A 21,290-nucleotide genomic window follows, 5' to 3' on the forward strand; every position below is an offset into this window, starting at 1 on the left:
TCCCCTTCTTTTCTCAGCACTTGTGTGGGAAAAAAGCTTAGTGTGCACATGCATTATTTATGGACTGACATTATCCATTCCACAATCCTCTTTTCCCAATACAATTTGCCTTTGCTTGTGGCCATGCATTTTTAAACTAGCCCAAGCTGGCAACCCTGTTTATAACTGTCCTGTCCACTCAAAAAATTCATAGTAAACATTCTTGGGGCAGTGTGTTTCTTGCCCCAATGGGTCTCTATTACCACTAGTTGCAACACCCATATTTGCTCACTAGGTGTAAGCCTAATAAGAACTTTATGGAGTAAAATCGGCCATAAGCACGCTGCGCTGCAATTGCGCAACATCCAGAAAGGTGAGTGCTCAATGGAACATCAGGTTTGTTTGTTTTTTAACTGTTGGTTAAAGGAGGTCATTTGTACTTTAACTGAATTTAAACAGTATGGATTTGTGAATAAGGACTTAAAAGGCTGATATAAATGGTGGGGCTCTCCCACAACTGCATCTGTGGATAAGCCTCCACTGATGCATTTCACAAGATTTTTTTCTTAACAGTTTAACAAACATCTTCTGAAGGATGGTTACCAGTAAGTGTTGGTGTGCAGGCCCTATCTGAGGGTGGGGAGATTTGGTCAGGGTTGATTTGTACAGAAACAGGAATGGGATATAGGGTAGCTCCTCTCTGGCTGTACGGTGTAGTCAGGTGGCTAATGTGGAGCTCCTGTGTACTGCAGCTCTCTGCCCAGCTTTAATCTACACACACAAGAAACTATTAATCACACACACAAGACAATCATGGAGAGCAGATGGCCTCTGTCCTAGCTAAACATTTAAATCTGTTATGGTTCTCATGAACTGAGAGCATTCTCTAATGCCATCTGAGAACAAATAGTGTCAGATCCAGAGAGTGATCACTAAAGGTACCTCAAGATACTAATTAAAGACAAGACATGTTGACATGCATTTCAACACAGAAACACATGCTTCTGGATTGTGCAAACATGACACGAAACCTCTGTGACTAAGCTGGGTAACAAGGAACTAATTTCTGCCTAATTGACATGTACGTTGCTTACATAGTTCATGTACACTTTAAATATTAGTGTTATTTTAAAGCAGACTATTTTTATAATGTTTTGAGCATAATGTTAATACTATAGAACTAAAGTCTATTGTTCTACAGGTTCCCCTTCTGACTAGACACTTGAGATTGTCACAGTTATATATTTAATCCGTGTCTTGCAATTTCTGGATAATGACAATGTTTAGTTTGTCTTTAAATAATGAATATAAAATTGTTTCAAAACAATATAAATATATATTTAAAATAATCTGTAATTAAAGGTCTCCTTTTTTTTGTAGATTTCCATAAGACAGCTTATTTATTATTAGTTTACATTAATAAAGTTTATACCACGGTGCTGATGAATTCACAGTTCTGATTGATCAGAAGGTGTTGATTAATAATACTATAACAGCAGTTCTGACAGAAGTCTCAACTGTAATTTAAATCACAGGTTTATATTAATGCACTCGTTCTAATACGTTATCATTTCTGTAATAACAGCTCATTCACAGGGAGTAGTATAGCACACACTCCACATAATGTATGACTAATAATAAACCGATTCAATAACATAACATTTAACAAAGAAAAACCTGTAATTGTTGATACGGTGAAGTTTTCTGTATGGAGACATTTATTTAACATTTAAGGAAGGAGTCTCCAGTGTTAGCACTTTGTAATTCAAGGGTCAGTAAGTTTTCCACCATGGAAGAGTCTTCAGGAAAGTAGACTGAAGTGCTTTCCATATTCTTGGTAAGATGAAAAGCTACATTTTTGGTCTTATTTAATTTCAAAATAGAGAAGCAAGTTGAACCGGACACCAACAAATTAAGTAATTCTTCTTACTAACCTGTATGCCTGAAATACCTTTACAAAATACTTTTTTGTAACCTATTGAAAAAGAAACAATTTCAGACATTTGACCTTGCTGTGACCATGACCATGTTCAGATCAATTCATTCTAATCAGTTCATCTGCTGGTTACAATAATAATTCCATGTAATGCCTCCAAACATACTGTATGCATGGATGGACGGACACAAAGACAACCCAAAAACAACCAGAAAAAGACAGGCTGGTGAGGGAATGATTGTATATACAGTCATGTGAAAAAGTAAGTACACCCCATGAAAAATGTTGTTTTTTTTGATATATTGGAAACAGTGCCTATTAATGAAACTGATATACTTGAACAAAACGCCAAGGAAAATTTACTTTTTCAATCATTTATTCAACAGAAATGCCAACAGATGTGATATTCTTCTGTGGAAAAAGTAAGTACACCCTTGGCCTCAGAAGCTAGTATTTCCCCCTTTAGCAAAAATATCTTCTTGTAGGCATTTTGCATAATTGTCCTTGCTGGAATTTCCAGGCTTGCTGGAATTTTTGATCACTCTTCTATTTTCTTGCATGTATTGCCCATTTCACATCCCCCCACATTTCAATGACATCAAATCCATGCTTTGACTAGGCCATAACGTTCCGTTTCTTCTTTTTGAACCATTCCTTGATGGAGTTGCTATTGTGCTTAGGATCATTATCCTGTTAAAAGGTCCAATTTCGGTTTAACTTCAACTTTCAGACAGATGTCCTCACATTATCTTCAAGCACTCTTTGATATGATGCAGAATTCATAGTTGAATCAATGAGTGCAAGCTGTCCAGTCCCTGAGGTAACGAAGCAACCCCAAACCATAACATTTCCACTACCGTACTTCACAGCTGGTATGAGGTGCTTCTCCTGAAACGCTGTCTTTGGTCTGCGCTAAACATGTCTGCTATTACTGTGGCCAAACAACAGTCTTTGTCTCAACAGATTTGTCTGTCCAGAGCACATTATTCCAAAAGGCCTGGTCTTTACCTATATGCTCATTGGAAAACTTTAAGTCTTGCAAAGGCTTTTTCCTGGCACGCCTCCCATGCACATCCTGTGATGAAATTTTGGGGTTCTTGGAGACTTTTTGCATCTGACGGTCTGCTTTTGAAATCTGCACCGTTTCTAGATTATTTTCCTTACAGTGGAATTATGTATTTCAAATAATTTGGAGATCTTTTTAAATCCCTTTCCAGACTCATAGGCATCCACAGCCTTTTTTTCTAAAGACCTTACAGAACTTGTTAGATCTTGGCATGACGACACCACACACCTCAATAACAAAGGGAACACCAGACACTAAATGTGAGAGGTTTAAATAACACCTGCACTCCCTAAGCAGGTTCTAATCACTGGCACCCAATTTTGAACACATGATTCTAATTTTATGGATTTCAAGGTATGATAAATGTAGGTGTGTACTTACTTTTTCCATGTGACTTGTCTGTTTTTATTCATTTAAATTGTGAAAATTTATTTATTAACTTATGAACTTTATTAATAGGCACAATTTCAAAGAGGATCAAATGTTTGCTTGTCCAAATATGTCAAAAACAACAACAACAACAACAATTTCCATAGTGTGTACTTATTTTTTCACATGACGGTAGCTGTTATAATAAAATTAATAACAGAAGCTTGCTTCTCTTGCGGATATTCAGTAACATTAAATGTAACCCTAAATGGAAAAAATGACACGATGTGTCATTCTTTAATAAATCAACATTTGTAATTATTGGCAAATTGCTGTGGTACAAGATTAATAAAACACTTCGGGACAAGTTATTTTATACAAAAATAACAGCACACACCATTGTATTGTATTCCTTATTCAGTATGTTACACATGGTTTATTAATGTTAATTAATAATAAATCAGCTGTCATAATGTTAGTTAAGAAAATTTTACTGCAAAGCATACACCTTGATGTATTGTATCCTTGGATATTTGACATTTAACACAACCTAATGGCAAAGACAGTACACTCCATGAGTGTTAAATGTCATATTCCTTATTATGAGAATGCTTTCTCTGCATGCCATAAAGAAATCATGAGATGGCTGAATTATGCACGACGCAGCTTTGCCACCATGACTTAGTTGCCAAAATGTTTTTATTGTCATAATTTTAAAAGGTTATGTCAGTACTAATATAAACTGTGCCCTTAATTAACGGGGGTGAGACAAATTTGTTTGGATGTGGAGTGGAGGAAAGACAGCAAGCAAGTGTTTCATGCAGATCCAAAACAGCACAAAAATGACAGACAAGTCTAAACAACATAAAGGGCAATGAGATATGCAGGCTACATTTTAGCAACACGAAGAGGGAGCAAAATATTTACTTAAACACAACAGCCTTCACGATATAAACAATTTTTTTTTGTTATGCCTTATTCTCAAGTAACAGACTTGTACAGATGAAGGATTGAAATGTTATGGAGGTTAATACGTGTTGTGCTGGATGTTCTTGCATGGCTATGACGGGAACAGCGTGGTGCGGGGGAAGAAAAGGGCTGCTGAGGTTGGCTTTTTATACAAACATCAAACAAGTGCTCACCCTTCTAAAACAAAAATGGCTGCCAGAGCGACTACGCCCAAATGCCCTCCTCATCATCCTATTGGTTAAGATGGCAGGGGTTCAGCCAAGTGCAGCATGGAAAAGAAGATCCGGTTAGTGTGCGAACAGTTCTAGGTAGAAGTGACTGCCAAATAAAGACCCAGGTTCAGTTTGGCATGTTTGGCACTTTTAGATACTTCACATTATTTTGCATTATAAAACCGATCCTGGATCTGTACTTAGTGACAACTTCTACCGATGTGAATCAGAGAAACACCTGTAGGCTTGAGAAGTCATGATTTAACGAGAGATGAGTCTGCAGAGTTGGGATCAGTTCCATTTCATTTAACATGGTAAAAGGACTGAAAAGGAAATTGACACCTGTATGAACAAGGTGTCCAGTTCCAATCCAAAAACCAAAAGATATACTGCTAAAGAACAGCAAGTGAATGGAAATGACCCCATCTCTGATCAGAGGTCTGCTACTTTAAAATGGCTTGCTATGAATGGGAAATCTTTATGAACATTTTATATTCATCCATATTAAAATGCTGAGATATTAAATAATAAAGGAAAAACAAGATGATGGCAATGGCAGAGTATGATAAATTTGAGGAACTGTGTCTGCGCAGTGGATTATGACCTGATCAGGGGATTTCGGAGTTTTGTGGTTAGTCTGGTCAGGGGGCGTTTTCAGATGGCCATCGTCATAGTTATCCGCCATAAGCTTCATCCTATTCTGTGTCTAGGAGAAAAGAGGAGGTGCAGGTGTGAGGGAAAAACAAGGAGGAGAAAGGAGGAAAAGAGACAGAGAGGAGGAGGACAGATGAAAGGGGAAAAAAGAGGAGCAGATATAGAAAATATCGACTAGGTTAGCAGAATGCTTTTGCAAAAGGGTGTAAACCTCAGGATTCCACATGATACAATATGACTGGCATTCATAACGTAATGAGTTAACTTTTGACGATACCAATGAACCTATTAATTAAGGTGAAAAACAATAAGGTATAATAACCTGGTTGCATAAGTGTGCACAGCCCTAAACTAATACTTAGTTGAAGCACTTCTAGATTTTATCACAGCATTTAAGTAATCGTTTCAAGTAATTTTGACTGAGCAATATTTTGCCATTCATCCTCAAAAAAGTATTCTTACTATCTCAAAGTTCAAGATTTTGGAATGGCCCAGCCAGAGTTCATACCTACATCCAATCAAAAATCTGTGGGGTGACCTGTAAAGGGCTGTGCACAGGGGAAGCACAGCCCTCTACAGGTCCCCCCACAGATTTTTGCACAGGGGAAGCACAGCCCTCTACAGGTCCCCCCACAGATTTTTGATTGGATTTAGGCATGAACTCAGGCTAGGCCATTCCAAAACCTTGAACTTGTTTTGGTGAAGCCATTCCTTTGTTGATTTGGAGGTTTGCCATGGGACCTTGTCAAGGTGAAATTCCTCTTCATCTTAAGTATTTTAGCATAACTCTTAAGGTTTTGCACCAAAATTAACTGGTATTTGGAGCTGTTCATTAATCCCTCTATCCTGATTAAAGCCCCAGTTCCAGCTGAACAAAAGCAGGCCCAAAGCATGATACTGCAACCACCATGTTTCCCTGTGGGGATGGTGTTCTTTTGGTGATGTGCTGTGTTTTTTGTGCCAAACATATTGGTATTATTGCCAAAAAGTTCAACTTTGGTCTCATCAGACCATAATACATTATACCACATGGTTTTGGGAGATTGGATAATTATTATTATTATTTTGGTTAAAAAAGGTTTCAGTCTTGCCAGCTTACCTCATAGCCAAGAAATATGAAGAATTTGGGAGATTGCGGTCAAATGTAGGGAGCAACCAGTACTTGCCAGAAATTGCTTTAATTCTTTAAATGTTGCTGTACACCTCTTGGCAGCCTCGCTAACCAGTGTTCTCCTGATTTTCTCATCAATTTTAGAGGGATGTCCTGTTCTTAGTAGTGTCACTGTCGTGCCATATTTTCTCCACTTGTTGACTATTGTCTTTACAGTGTTCCATGGTATATCCAACGCCTTGGAAATATTTTGTAACCCTCTCCTGATTGATATTTTTCAATGAGATCCTGTACCTGCTTTGTAAGCTCTTGGCCCATGGTTTTTCTAGTTAAATGTTACCAAGATGATGTGAGGAAAATCCTATAGGAACAGCTGAACAGCTGTACTTTATTTTGGGTTAAACAGTCACTTTAATTGATTAAATAGTATTTAATGTGAGTTTGAATGTAATTGGTTCATTATGAACACTGCCACATTCCCAATTATAAAACGGTGTGTACACTTATGGGTATTTGGGTTTTTTATATATATTTTTTCCCCCTGAAAGGATTCTTATTGTTTTTCACTTTAATTAATAGGATAAAAGTTCACAATAAAGGTAGAAAAGGTTCTGATATGAATTTTTTTATATTGTAAAAATCTGCCATTTTAACAGGGTTGTAGACTTTTTAGATCCACTGTATGATATGATACAGCGACCAACTCTGTTCAGTATCTGAGGTAGGACTACTTAACTTGCTAATGATGGTGACATTGAGAAGGACTATTTTAAAAGTATCACAGTTATGGGAAAATCACCTTGCTAGCTTATTTACACATCGGTTTAAAATATGAATAATGTTCATAATGAATAACGACTGGGTCAGTGGTGGCTCATGGTTAAAAGCTTTGGGTTACTGATCAGAAGGTCAGGAGTTCAAGCCCCAGCACTGCTACCACTGTTGGGCCCTTAACCCTCAATTGCTCAGTTGTATGAATGCAATAAATGTAAGTCACTCTGGATAAGGGTGTCTGCCACATGCCATAAATGTAAAATAATAACTGGTGTACACACCAGTTGTCTGTTCTTTTTGATAATAATCGATTTAGTTGAAGTTCAAGTATTATAATCAGTTATAATCTATAATAATGGTTTTATAATAATGGATATAATAAATTATTACAAATCACTGCCTTTTAAATCAGTGCATCAGTCCAAATCTTCCAATCATGGCACTCCTATTATTGCATGGCTCAGATGACACCATTAAGAGAATGTTCCTCACACAGCAAGAATGCCTGAAGTCCAGCTGTATTATCTCTTTTATCATTAAGCATTAAACAAAATGGTTTCTGGTGGCAACCAAACAAACAACATGATCATAAAAGCTACAACTCCTCTCTGACTCTGAGTCTCTCTCTCTCTCTCTCTCTCTCTCTCTCTCACACACACACACACACACACACACACACACACACACACACACAGTCCGTACCTGCTGTTTGAGCTGCTGCACCAGACGGTCCTTCTCCCTCCGTAGCTGCGCCACTTCCTCATGCGTCTTTTTCTTTTTGGACGAGGACAGCTCCAACAGGGCAATGTTAGCGTCCTTCTCACTAATAGCAGCCAACAAAGCCTCCTGTCTACAGGACACAGTTGCTGTTACTTTAAAAGGGTACAAGTCAAATGACACTTCAGTTAAATCCCTCTACAGCACAATTTCCCCTTAAAACTGCCTTATTAGGAGCAGCAGTACCCAAACTGCAGTGTATTTGTCAGAGGTTTACATTGCAAGCGACCTATTTTCACCGAGTTCATGCATATATAAAATTAATAGCATGTTTATGCTCCATTTTCTAAGCATCAGATGTCAGATAGTTTCCCATGAGTGCAGAAGTATGACTCATTTTCTGCCTCCGTTATCTCTGTACAAACATTCAAAGAAAGTGACTCCCACAAGTCACTAATATGAAACTCATGCCTTTTTAAAGTTAAATTCATCACCTACTTTGACACATTGATGGCAATGCATGACTCAACACCCCAGCTAAATCGTGCAAAAAAGCCTCTTAGTTTCCATATCATATCAGCCTTCCCACTCTTTTTAAAGCACTTTCCAGGACTTTTTTTCAAGACTTACAACTGTTGCTCAATAAAGGTCACCTCAGGATGACTCATTTTTATTATCCATCAACAATATAATTCCTAATAACCCGTTACTGTCTGAAATACGCACAAAATTACACACATAATTTCTCAACCAATTATTATTACTTGAGCATGGGTTATGGAAGTGATGTATATAGCCTTGCTCCTTGTTAGAGAAAAGTGATACATACAGTATCTCACAAAAGTGAGTATACCCCTCACATTTTTGTAAATATTTGATTATATCTTTTCATGTGACAACACTGAAGATACTGTGTATAACACTCTGTATAACAGTGTAATTTCAGTGTAATAGTGCAACAATTCTTTTTTTCAGATCCTCAGAGAGTTCTTTGCCATGAGGTGCCATGTTGAACTTCCAGTGACCAGTATGAGGGAGTGTGAGAGCGATGACACCAAATTCAACACACCTGCTCCCCATTCAGACCTGAGACCTTGCAACACTAACAAGTCACATGACACCGGTGAGGGAAAATGGCTAATTGGGCCCAATTTGGACATTTTCACTTAGGGGTGTACTCACTTTTGTTGACAGCGGTTTAGACATTAATGGCTGTGTGTTGAGTTACTTTGAGGGGACAGCAAATTTACACTCTTACACAAGCTGTACACTCACTACTTTGCATTGTAGCAAAGTGTCATTTCTTCAGTGTTGTCACATGAAAAGATATAATCAAATATTTACAAAAATGTGAGGGGTGTACTCACTTTTGTGAGATACTGTATACACATATACATATATGCTATGTAGACAAAAGAAACATTGATTTAAATCTGATCTGGTTTAATATTTAAATTAAATATTTTCAGTTCAACCTGTCATAAATCTCCTTCTACTTCCTCACTAACTAGACACATTTTTCACTGGCATTCTGTAATCCATGTCTGTCACTTTCTGTTAAAATGTTAAAGTTATGGTCTGTGTTTTTAAAGCTGCAGTGTGTTTTTTTTTTGGTATATTGAAGTACTGTTATTGAATCTGTAGTGAAAACTGTTCTTGTCTCCCTGGAAACCTACAATATTTAGAGTCAGAGTTGTCGTCCTGTTTTTCATACTTATATGTAATAATATGTTATCGTCACAGACTCACAGCGCAACCCAAGGCACTACCATGGAGGTGTGCGTGCATTACACTTAAAATGTGTTTGAAATACCTTATTTTATTTCTGCCACAGAGGTTGCCAAATCCTCAAAGGTTACATTAAAGGTTGCAGCTTTACAGTATATCATCCCAAGCCACCAAAGAATATACTATAGAACAAAGTAGCGTTTCCAGAATTGCATAAAAACAATATTTCAAACAAGCCCATAAAACTTTAAATAATAGCTGTTGATATTTTATTGGCTATATATCAGTTGAGGAGTAAATACACCAAAATATGTCAGTCACTTACTATCCCTTTATACTTTGCCAGGCTGAATGGAAACCCTGTATATTGACATGTAATGGAATATCGAAAACCTTGCCAGTGAAACAAGTTTGCAATGATTTGGATCCCCAGACAGAAATAAAGAGCCATGTTTTTAGGTCTTAAACTTGTTTGTATGAGAGATAAATTCATTATGTAATGCACCGTGAATGTGGCTCCAGCTTGACTGGCTGTTTGGTTAACTTCTCGGTTTAGGATTCGGCCTGCTTACAACACACAAGTTTGCCAAGTGTGATGTGTGATAGTGTATGTGACATTTCAAAGCCCCCTTTGATAGTTATGAGGGCATAAATTTTATTATTGATGTTTTTGCTGTTATATGGAACAGTTTGTCTCTCTTTGCAAAGACGCCACCAAATACTACGGAACCCCTTATTTTAAGATGCTTTAGGGTGCTTCCACACTTGGAGGTTGTCTGCTGGTCAGAGTGCTTTTTGTGCTGAAAAAAAGCACCTCATTTGAAATGCACACTGTAACTAGCTATTGTAACTACTATCCTAGCTAGTGGTAGCTTAGCGGTTAAGGCTCTGGGTTACTGATCGGAAGGTCGGGGGATCAAGCCCCAGAACTGCCAAACTGCCACTGTTGGGCACTTGAGCAAGGCCCTTAACCCTCTCTGCTCCAGGGGTGCTGTATCACGGCTGACCCTGCGCTCTGACCCCAGCTTCCTCACAGGCTGGGGTATGTGAAGAAAACAATTTCACTGTACTCTACTGTATATGTGACCAATAAAGACTAATTATAGTATTGTCCAACTTATTATTATAGCAATAATAATCATCAATGATAAAAATATAGACAAAATAAAGGTTATCTCTGGTGATGAGGAGGTTTTTTGCTTTCAATGTAGCTTTGGAGGCTGAAAATCTATTTAAACTGCTCTTGTGACTTGACAATATGTAAGCACAGTTAAAATGGGACATCACTGCACATACCAGTGAATGTCTGAAAAAAAAGCCAAGTTGCTAATTTAGTTACATTGCAATGTTGGAATTTTGGCAATGAAATATTTTCTATTAAAAATGTCATAAAGCTCCTTATATTCCCTCACAAATTTTTAACAGCACTTTTGAGATTTTTTTTTCACATAACCGCCAACTTACAACATGCTTGTCCCCACTTCACATTTTACTGAAAAGTTTGAAAGCTCTGGAAGCTCAGCTGTTACTACAAAACGTGCCAAGTGTGAAAGCACCCTAAAGGACTAACAAATGTTGCAAAGTCCTCACAAAGGATGCCTTACTTCAGCATTGAGTCTGACTCTGGAGTGGATACAGTAGCTGTGTGACTTACTTCATCTCCAGAACTTCCTCCAGATGTCTCCTCCTCTCAGCTCTCAGTGTGGTCAGATGGGCCTCCTTCTCAGCCAGAGACTGCTGGGTGGATGACATCTTGGCTTTCATGGACTCAAGCTCCTGTTTCACCTTCTCCATTGCCCCGAGCAGCTCCTCCATCTATTTAACAGACAGACAGCTCACTGTGGTGTGACCATCATCTATATATCACAGACAGACCACTGATTACAGGTTAATTCAGGTTAAAGCCTTAGTCTAAGTCAGAGAAACAAATCTTCAACCTTTAAGTGGATATTGATTTTTTACAGGGTTCTACAGGATTCTTAGGCAAACCCTTTCAATCCTAAAAAACAAACAAACAATAAAACCCAATAAAGTCAATTAAACTGGATCAGAAGTTTATTTACCTATTTTGAGAGGGGTTTGAAGGTATACTATGATAATGTGACGATACCTTAAAACAAATTAAATAAAGTAGCCAGCTTTTTAAAGAACACACATACCAGGAGAACATCAAACAAAACAACATTGCTTAGATGAACTATTAAAGGCTCACAGAGACAAACCTGTTTCTCTTATGATTTAATAATAGCACTGTCACCACAATGATCTTTGTAATTTAATATTATCCTGTTAGAGCTGTAATCAAGTATACTAAACTCTGATACTGGGCTGTATGGTAATCATACTTTTCATTTTACATAGTGTTCCACCTCAGTTTGTAAGTTCTAGAGACCGCTGACGTATGTGTATGGAAATTGTAATTGAAATGAAAACACTTTCAAAATTCATCCAACTGACCCGATCACCTGTATTAAAACTACAAATGTCTCATGAGTTGCTTTTTAGAGAAAGGGTGGAGCTCATTTCTGGCCTGGAAAAATCTAAACAGAAAAGTGAAATGAAGAAACTAGCAAGATCCATTGCTTGGCAATAAAGTGAATCCTAGCTTTTCTTCCTTCCTTCCTTCTTTCCTTCACTCATTCCTTCATTCATTCATATTGCTTCTGCTTTTCCTGGTAGGGGGTTGCAGTGGCAATAAGTTGAGAATGTCAGCCCAGACTTCTTTATCCCCAGGCACAGATTCCAGATCCACCTGGGAGAGCCCCAGATTTTCCCAAGCCCAAGAAGCCCAGAGGTGCCCAAATCACTTTATTTGCCTCCTCTCTATTCGGAGGAGCAGTGATCATGAGCAGAGCTCAACTCTGAGGCTCTCCTGTAAGGTCGAGCTCCTAACACCATCACACAACCCCGCAGAGATACTTTATATCCACTGCCTATAGTTGGGACCTTATTCTTTTGGTCACTCCCCACAACTCACGCCCATAGTTTCTATTTGATGACAAACTCTAATTTTAAAAGTATACATTGGATTTTTATATAACGGAGCTCCTATTTTCCACACCTGTTTCTCCTGGTGAGTACGTGCCGCCTCCTCCTGTGCCAACACCATCTCTCTCTCCGCAGTCATCTGTACGCTCTCCCTCAGTGCCTCCTCCAGCTCCTCAATGCGCTCTGCCTTCTGCCGCAAAGATTCCTGGTATTTAAGAAGTACAGTACATAAAGCGCAAAACCTATTATTGAATCCAAAATGGGTCCATTATTGCCTTCACCATGTTTGGGACCAAGCTGTTTTGGATTTGGTCATTGAAATTGATGGCTGTTTTCTTCTTCTCACCTGCTGTGGGTTGTCATTGGCGCTGCGCCCTTTGCCAGACGGCTCCCTGTGTTTCCCAGGTGGCTTTTTGCCCTGTTCCTTCATCTGCCTGGACATGGATGGAGCAGAGTGAGCATGAGAAATAGATGTGGCTTCAAGAGCGACTGTGTCATAACATTTTGATCATCGCTATAAGGGATGAATGAGTATCACTGTGAATGCTCTCTATCATATAGCAAAGTTTTGGGGAAAATTGCAGCTCAGTATACTATCTTCACAATATTATTTATTTGATGCTTTGGGCAGCAAGTAAATAATTTTAGGCATTTATTTGAGCTTTGGGTATTTATTTGAGCGTTATCATTTTTGTTTGTTAAATATGTAACATTATCTTGAAAACTTATCATTCAAATAATTAGTTCCTTGTGCTTGAGGACTTTTTGCAACTGATTCTGAGTATGAATGTAATCTACATTAACAAGACATTATCTTAATAAGTTAAGATACACATGTACTGTATGTACTAACCTGGAAGCCACACTACATGCAGAATTCCAGGTGACAAAGTGAAAAGAAGGGAGACAAGAGCAGAAGTTCAAATGCTACTCAGCAAGAGCAGAAACTTAAAAATGGTTTTAAACTGAACTCAAGAGAGAGGAAGGTGCTCCAGTAAAAAAGAGCAACATCATTAAATGAAACTGACAAAAAATGTTTTTGACAAGAATGAATGCTTTCGCACTGCACTTAAAGCAAACAAAGAAATGAAGATGTTTTCACTGGTCTGACACTGACAAACGATCACTTTTAACATGAATGTCAACATGTGCTCGCTGACCTCTCAAGCTCATTGATTTTCCTGTCTTTGTCGTTCTTCTCGTTCTCCATCTGGCGTAGGATCTCCAGCAGTCGGTCAACTTCAGCCTGGGCCTTCCCAGACTCCTCTCTGTGCCTGGCCACATCAGTTTCAAGTGAGGCAATTCTCTTGGAGAGCTCTGAGTTGGCCTGTGCCTCAACAGCTGCGTTCTGGGCCTGAACGGATCAGCCAGATGTTAACAGCATGAGTATTATTCATGGCTTAACATTCAACAGTATCTATGCCATTATCCTCTTCAAATTCCACCATAACCAATAATGTCAGTAATAACACTCATTCCCCCTTTGCCAACACCACCTTTCTCTGACCCTCTCTTACCCTCTTTAGCTGGTTCTCCAGTTTAGAGCACTCTTCCCTCCTTTGCTCAAGGGCAATCTCCAGAGTTTTCAGTTTGGAGTCTTTTTTTAGCCCAGATGAGGCTAAGGATGATGCATGCTCTTTAAGGTCCAGCAAAGAATTCTGCACAGACAATAAAGAAACAGAACGGCATAAATTAAGCTTAATTCTAGGCTGAACCGGTTGAAAATTGCTATTAGTTGTGTAATTTTGATGATTTGGACTTCAGCATGTTTTATATGCTGTGTATATGCCGTGACTGAAGACAGTAAATTTTACTGCATATTTATTCCCTTTATAAATTTCAACATATTTTCAGTCTTCAGTCCAAGGATTTTCAGTCTTCACTGGCAGCATATTTTAGTTTATATCTTTAGTTCAGGGTTAACTCTCCCTTGTATACTTTATGGGATATATGTTTGCATTGATGTGTCCATTTGGGGGTAGAATTCTGTCACGAATTCTACCTCTCAGTGCACACTGCCTTTCCCAGTGCGACCCACATTTTCATTATAGTTCGGTCTCCAACCATGTCCTGTCATTTGTTTGTTGCCCTACTGCTTTCATCTGTCCTGTGTTAAATCTTTAATCTATTTATACCCTGTTGTGTCTGAGTATCTTGCAAAACCTTATTTGTCTGCTCTGCATTTTCCTAGTTTGAGTACCCTGTACTTCTTGGGTTTGATCATTGCTTGTGTTCTACTTTTCAATTAACTGTTTTTTGCTTTTTCTGTAATAAAGTTTCCACTGATTTAACACATTTGCATCCAGCGTCCCCCTTCTGCATGTTATAAGTCCCGTGGTGCAATTGGAATGATCACGCATTCACAGGTTAAAATGCAAGCTGGAATATGTGTATTTGATAAACAACCAAAAATATCCAGTTAACAGCTGACCTGTGATCAGAAATGCCACTGATGAAGTGCTAGAGGTTGATTTATGGATGCTGTATGTGGTAAAATACAATCCACGGTTTCTATCTGTACACCTACAAACTGAAACAACAAGACAGACTGCCAAGAAGGCAAACTGGACCCTATAATCAGTAATACTCACCTCTCTGTCAGAAAGGTCCCCCTGCAGCAAGCTCACTTTCTCCTTAAGCTCTTTCAGCTCTCTCTTACTGCTGTCCAGCTCCTCGGCCTTCTCCCTCTCCTCCCGGTCACGCTGCTCCTTTAGCCGCTCGATGATTCTTTCCTGTAACAAGTGATAAATGGATTAAGATTTGGAGTAACACTTACATTCAGTGATGATGACGTTCGTCCATCGGTGTCGATGAGGACCATTTATGTCATCTATTCTCCGGATGATGACATAAATGACTTGCGCGTGAGTTGGATTAAAGTGAGAGAGAGTTGCGCTACATTGGCCTCACTCTCTCGTCCAGGCCCCACTTAGTCCAGTGGGAAGACGTAGTCTAGACTAGACATTCAGTACATTTACATGGACAACAATATTCCGATATTAACACGATTAAGACAATGCTCTGATTAAGAAACTACCATCTAAACAGCAATTATTGATAACCTTAATCTGACTAAATTCATACTCGAAGTAAACACAAATCGAATTAAGACATCACATTATTAATGTTGTGTTGGAGTTTTCACCGTGTTCTGCGACATGACATGTACACACAGCAGCGGGCAACCGTTTAACAGCAAACAAGAGAGCACGGCTGCGTACGAAAACACGTACTGACCTACTATATAGTGCGTTTAATACATGTATATTGGTTACTATATAGTATGTAAGTATGCAGTTTCGGACGCAGCCCATGGCTTCAAACAGTCGACTATTTGAACATATTGCATGACAAATAATTAACTGCACTTGAAGCTTCCGTAAAATTTTTAATTAAACACCCAAAACTTTATACGTTGCCATAACGAAGACGAACTGTATGTTAACGTGAAATTCTGGAGGGATTGTCGGACAGCGTGGCGCGGTAACATAATGACGTATGCCGTTGTATAACATGTAAAACGGGAACATGAAAGGAATTTTCTAAAAGCAACTCATGTAAACACCTTAATCTGAATATTGTCTTATTCAGAATAAGGTCAATAATTAGATTACTGCTAACCATGTAAACATAGTCATTGACATGCTTAGCATGAAAGGCAATGCTGCAAAAATCTTTTACAAACAATTATTTAAATGCTCCATGTATGGACTATATATATATATATATATATATATATATATATATATATATATATATATATATATGATTCTTTACGACACAAACAGTTACCTTCTCAGCCAGTGAGTCCTCCAGGGTGCTGAGAACTGTATCTGTGTTGGATGTATCAGTCTGCAGAGACTTCACTCTTTCTCTCAAGCTGCTCATCTGCTTCTCTTTATCCCTCAGCTGCTCCTGCAAGATCTCAATCTGGAAAATCATCATATATAAATTTATATACACGTATGAAATCAATTTAGTAATTGCAGGGACAAAATTAAGATGTAAATGACCAACCTTTTTCTGTAGCACATTGATTTTTCGCTCTTTGACTTCTAACATGTCTTTAAGGTCATGGATCTCGCCATTGAGTGTACTCTTCTCCTCGGACATGTCTTGGATCTGCTTGCTCTTTTTGTTCAGCAGAGTTTCCTTTTCTTCAAGACGCAACCTCAGTGCATCCACCTGAGAGATTATGGAGTTAATCAGTCCCAAATAAAACTTAAGGATAAATTGTTGGGTTGATAACCACTGGTTGGGTTTCTACCTCTGTTTGTAAGATGGCAGCTCGCTGCTCCTTGGCAGTCAGGGACTCTTTGAGCACCTCAATGTGCTGTTTGCTATCAGAGAACTGATTGGTAAGGGTCTCAAGTTTGGTCTGCAGGCCAAGGAGCTGGGTGTCCTTCCTAGAGAGGTCCTGCTTCACCTGGTCCATCTGATAACACAGAAGACAGTCCAGTCAAGGTTACAAATATCACTTTTAGATTTTACATAAACACTGTGTTACAGATGGTCAAAGATCAAAATATACACTGTGGCAATCATGTGCAAATTCGTTGCATCAATGCACAAAATGTTATTATCAGGCTTTCAAAGCCTACCGTTTTATGATGGATGATGTATGAAAATGATCTTTAAGGCAAGATACTACAAGAATGCAGGGTTTGTTTGTTTTTTTAAAATTTTTTTAAATATTATGACAATTCATCTTTGACAGTCTATTACTGATATACTTACTGATATATGTATTTGAAGTTTTTAAAAATTAAGTGTTGTTAAAAATTATGTAAGATTTAAAATGGCACTGTGAACCCCATTCACAGATCAAGACCTTGTCATTGTGAAGTACCTTGTGTACTCTGGTGAGCCCCATCTCAATGAAAGCTTGGGTGAACAAATCTGAGGAGAGATGTCAGACCAAGCGCAATCCTAAAGATCCTCCATGCCAAAGGTGTACTCTGCCTGGATTAGATGTACCCTGACTGGATTAAGGTTACTGCGACCCACCATGGAATAAGTCTTTTGGGTGGTGTCCTGGTGGTTCAGTGCAAAATGGCAACATGGAGCAATCTTGTAGGCTCACCATCTGTAGCGTGGGGGTCAGGTTCAATGTCAGTCATGCGATGGCCATTCTTAGATGGAGTAGATCTTTGCAGTGGAAAGTGTCTTTGGGAACGTGTGATGTGACTTTGCTGGAAAAAGCCTGAGTTTGTGTGTAAGATTAGACGTAGTCAGCCTTACATCCACACACAGTATGGGCTCTGGTACCTTCTAAACCAGGGGTGGTCTCTCTCCTACTCTTAGTTCCCACTGGAGGCAGGCCTCAGGCAGGTTACGGGGATATTCACCAGGGCCAGGCTGAGGGCTGCACAGTTGGAGTTTTCCCAGTGGACAAGAAGGTTGCCTTTAGGAGTTTTCAAATCTTCTTTGTGTTATTTGTGTGTATGCATATGAGAAGGTACCTCCCTGACTGCATAGTGCTACTGGGGCACTTCAGCGCACATGTAAGAAATGATGGAGCTACTTGGAGGAATGTGGTTTATATGGCTCATAAATGAAATTGACATATATGGATAAATATGCTAGCTTGACTGAACAGGAAACAAAGCAGGGTTGTATAAAACAGGGTTATACAACATGTCATGACTGTCACAAATGAGGTGGAGCAAAGGTGACAAAAATCAGAAAAACTACTTAAAAATAAATGACTAAAATGGCCATTTCTACCTGCTCTATCTTGCCTTAAAAAGAAGCAAATGGTCATATGAGAAAAAATAATGTAGGTTGTTGAAATCAAAAATCAATATTCATCAGGATGCAAAAGGAATTCATTTATAATTGCGTCTTGGACTTGAACTACCTTGTTCTTCATGAACTTGGTATGGTTGCGGTAGACCTCCATTTGCTTGACTTCCTCTTGTCGCTCCTCGCAAGTAAGCATGTTACTGGAGCGCAGCATCATGACCTGGTCCTCCAGCTCCCTCAGCCCTCGCTCCAGCGAGCTGATCTGTGAGTCCTTTACACACGCAACACACACATAAAACCCTCACAAAACTACACAATTGACATCTGGAGCATGAATACAATGTATTGTACTGTGTATACTGTATGTAAAATATGTGCTAAATTGTAAAAATAAATAAATAAATTCAAAATTGTGGATGTGAAAAACACAGAAACAATTCTGGGGGTTTTTTGGTCACAATCTCACCCACCCTGCTTCATCTCCCATTTTGGAGTGCAGTGTGGGCATTGCTCATGAACAAAACAGAATCCTTTTGTCATATCACAGCAAACCAGTGACTACATTTCCCCTCCTGCACTGCAGCCTACAAACATGACCACCATGGACCGCAACCCGAACACTTGCCTTCATTCTTATCACGCACACCTGCATCCAATTCACAGCACACTCACAACCACAGTTTAAAAGGACTTTCTATGCATTCACTCACTGCGAAGTATATGCACAGTTTCATTGTCTCTGTCGTTTCCAAGCCTTGATACCGTGTTTGTTTATTCTGGTTTTGACCTTGTTCACATTTACAACCTTGTCTCTTTGCCTTGCCTAGTTTAGACTGTTTGCCTGATCGCTTGACCTCTGTCTGTCTTTGTTTATTGATTTCTGCCTGTTCCCTTGGGGTGTTGTATTAAACTACCTAATCTCTACTTGCTTCCGTCTCAGCCTCCATTTCGTGACACCTTTATTAACTATTTGATTCCTTTAATTTTCTTAAAACAGGTCTATTCTAAAACAAAGATGCATCATCAGCCCAGTAAAGGCCCAGATTATTAATTCATGCTATAAATGTAAATGGTGCATTTATATAGTGCTTTTATGCAAAGTGCTTTACACTGTGTCTCATTCACCCATTCACACATACACTCACACATCAATGGTAGCAGAGCTGCCATGCAAGGCGCTAACTTGCCATCAGGAGCAACTTGGGGTTCAGTGTCTTGCCCAAGGACACTTCGGCATGTGGAGTCATGTGGGCCGGGAATCGAACTGCCAACCCTACGAATAGTGGACAACCCACTCTACCACCTGAGCCACAGCCGCCATCATGCTAAAGCATGTTATTTAGTAACTACAGAGTAACTACAATAACTACTAGGAAAGGTATGAGAGTGAGGAAGGTAAGTCTGGAATGTAAGTCTACTTACATTACATGGGAGTTGAAGGGGTTAAGTAATATTGCCCAAAGTAGACATATGCTCTACCTTCATCTCAATGACGGTTTGCAGAGCTTTGGTTTTTGTAGACTCCGGCGTCCCTTCAAGGCGCCGATGCAGCTCCTGAAATAAGAGGCACATGCCTGGCACTTTGTTCACACCATAGCCAGAAATAGAGCTTTCAGATGTGTCATCAAACCTTCAGGGGAAACTGCGTCTGTGTTATGAATTTGGCTCAACACTCTAATACTCTGCTAGAGTCTTATGATCAGCACAGTACTGTAAAAGCAAATAAGATTCCCTGCAGATTCCCTGTTTCACACATGCATTTTAACCCTATGTTATAAAAGGATGACAATGGTTTTGTGAAAAGGGGGTTACACTTTTTGCATTGTTTTCATTTTCTTTTTCTATTTTTCACTATTTTCATCCAATAATTTTTCACATTGCATGAGCATAGGAACATGCTAATAGGAATTTATGGTGTTGCTCACTTCCCGCATAGCCACCATCTCTTTATCACGCTGCTCCAGCAGGTTCTCCAGGTGATGTGCATGCATCTCTGCATCGGCCAGACGGCACGTAAGCTCGTGGTCCTCCTCGCTGGACTTGCTTGATGGCCCTTTGTTGTGCAGCATCTCCAGCAGCTTCTTGACAGAGTCGTCACGTGCGACCAGCGTCTGCCTCTGCGTCTCCAGCCGCAGCTCCATCTCTTGAATGGTGCGGCGGAGCAGGACAAGCTCGCGAGCCTGCCTTTCTTGCTCTTCACCCGGCTCGAGTGCGAGCGGCTCCCCTGGTGGCTGGAGCAGCTGGTTCAGGTCACGCTGGATGCGCAACTCAGCCTGCAGCGCCTGCACTGTGGTCTGCAGGTGCTGGCATGAATGACATAGGAGGACAAAGATAGTAAATAATAAGTTTGTACTGTTCTCATTTCCCATTGGATACATTAGCATTAGCAGCTAGTTAAAGCAGTTCAACATTTCTGTAAAACCATGTACTGAGAGAGGAACATAAAGTATCTTTACCTAGAACAAACTTATAATAAAAGTTTAAGAGCAGTTATTCCTGTCTGTCAATAAACTTTTAAAATATGCCAATATATACCACAAATTCAAAACAATAATGGTTACACTGCAACATTAAAGGTCTTAAAATGAAACAGATATGAGAGAAAGTCTTACTCAAGCTGTCCTAATGTAGTTTTATCCAACATTCAATTACTGAACCAATACATTAAAGAAAATAATTTGTGTTACTAAACGCCTTCTCTAAACATTTGTGGTATTAATACATAAAAGGACATAATACACAAAAGGACTATATTCATAACCCTATCTCTAAAAGGACACATTACAGATGTGTCCTTTTAGAGATAGAGCCAAACAGATGTGTCATTTTATTATAGCATCCCAACAACTGCCCTTGGACTTCCTTTATAAGACATTTTCAATAAACAAAATATTTATTCTTTTTCTCAGCTCAGGACAATCACACATATGCTACAGTGGATGAGAATTAGGATGAAAACCCTTGGAGTATCCCTTTAATGTTAGCCAATCTGTGTTAAATATCAACTAAAAGGTTCTTAAGACTAAGAGAGCAATGCTTGAG

The 21,290-nt window shown here is 39.1% G+C and overlaps 1 protein-coding gene and 1 long non-coding RNA gene across 5 annotated transcripts in view; one reads left to right on the forward strand and one right to left on the reverse strand.

Moving 5' to 3' along the window:
- Positions 1 to 21,290, reverse strand: part of erc1a (ELKS/RAB6-interacting/CAST family member 1a) — a 30,176-nt gene that overhangs the window by 1,901 nt on the left and 6,985 nt on the right. Inside the window, exons 3-18 of one of the 4 annotated variants that reach the window (XM_017474777.3) lie at positions 20,174 to 20,551; positions 19,728 to 19,802; positions 18,364 to 18,519; positions 16,771 to 16,938; positions 16,521 to 16,688; positions 16,296 to 16,433; positions 15,095 to 15,235; positions 14,021 to 14,161; positions 13,664 to 13,857; positions 12,850 to 12,937; positions 12,577 to 12,708; positions 11,170 to 11,330; positions 7,773 to 7,920; positions 5,136 to 5,237; positions 4,493 to 4,550; positions 599 to 750 (exon numbers count right to left, since the gene is read on the reverse strand). In XM_017474777.3, the coding sequence (XP_017330266.1) occupies positions 4,524 to 4,550; positions 5,136 to 5,237; positions 7,773 to 7,920; positions 11,170 to 11,330; positions 12,577 to 12,708; positions 12,850 to 12,937; positions 13,664 to 13,857; positions 14,021 to 14,161; positions 15,095 to 15,235; positions 16,296 to 16,433; positions 16,521 to 16,688; positions 16,771 to 16,938; positions 18,364 to 18,519; positions 19,728 to 19,802; positions 20,174 to 20,551 (2,217 nt within the window). In that variant the 3' untranslated portion in view covers positions 599 to 750; positions 4,493 to 4,523. Of the gene's footprint in view, positions 1 to 582; positions 751 to 4,492; positions 4,551 to 5,135; positions 5,238 to 7,772; positions 7,921 to 11,169; positions 11,331 to 12,576; positions 12,709 to 12,849; positions 12,938 to 13,663; positions 13,858 to 14,020; positions 14,162 to 15,094; positions 15,236 to 16,295; positions 16,434 to 16,520; positions 16,689 to 16,770; positions 16,939 to 18,363; positions 18,520 to 19,727; positions 19,803 to 20,173; positions 20,552 to 21,290 lie in introns of those variants that run through there. The other 3 variants (XM_053682131.1, XM_053682130.1, XM_053682132.1) reach the window with 3 other exon arrangements.
- On the forward strand, positions 8,749 to 14,796 carry LOC128633458 (uncharacterized). The gene is made up of 2 exons (XR_008396841.1): positions 8,749 to 8,910; positions 13,723 to 14,796. It is a non-coding gene; the product is annotated as an uncharacterized LOC128633458 (long non-coding RNA).

Source organism: Ictalurus punctatus, chromosome 8 (genome assembly GCF_001660625.3).
Source record: "Ictalurus punctatus breed USDA103 chromosome 8, Coco_2.0, whole genome shotgun sequence".
NCBI lineage: Eukaryota > Metazoa > Chordata > Actinopteri > Siluriformes > Ictaluridae > Ictalurus > Ictalurus punctatus.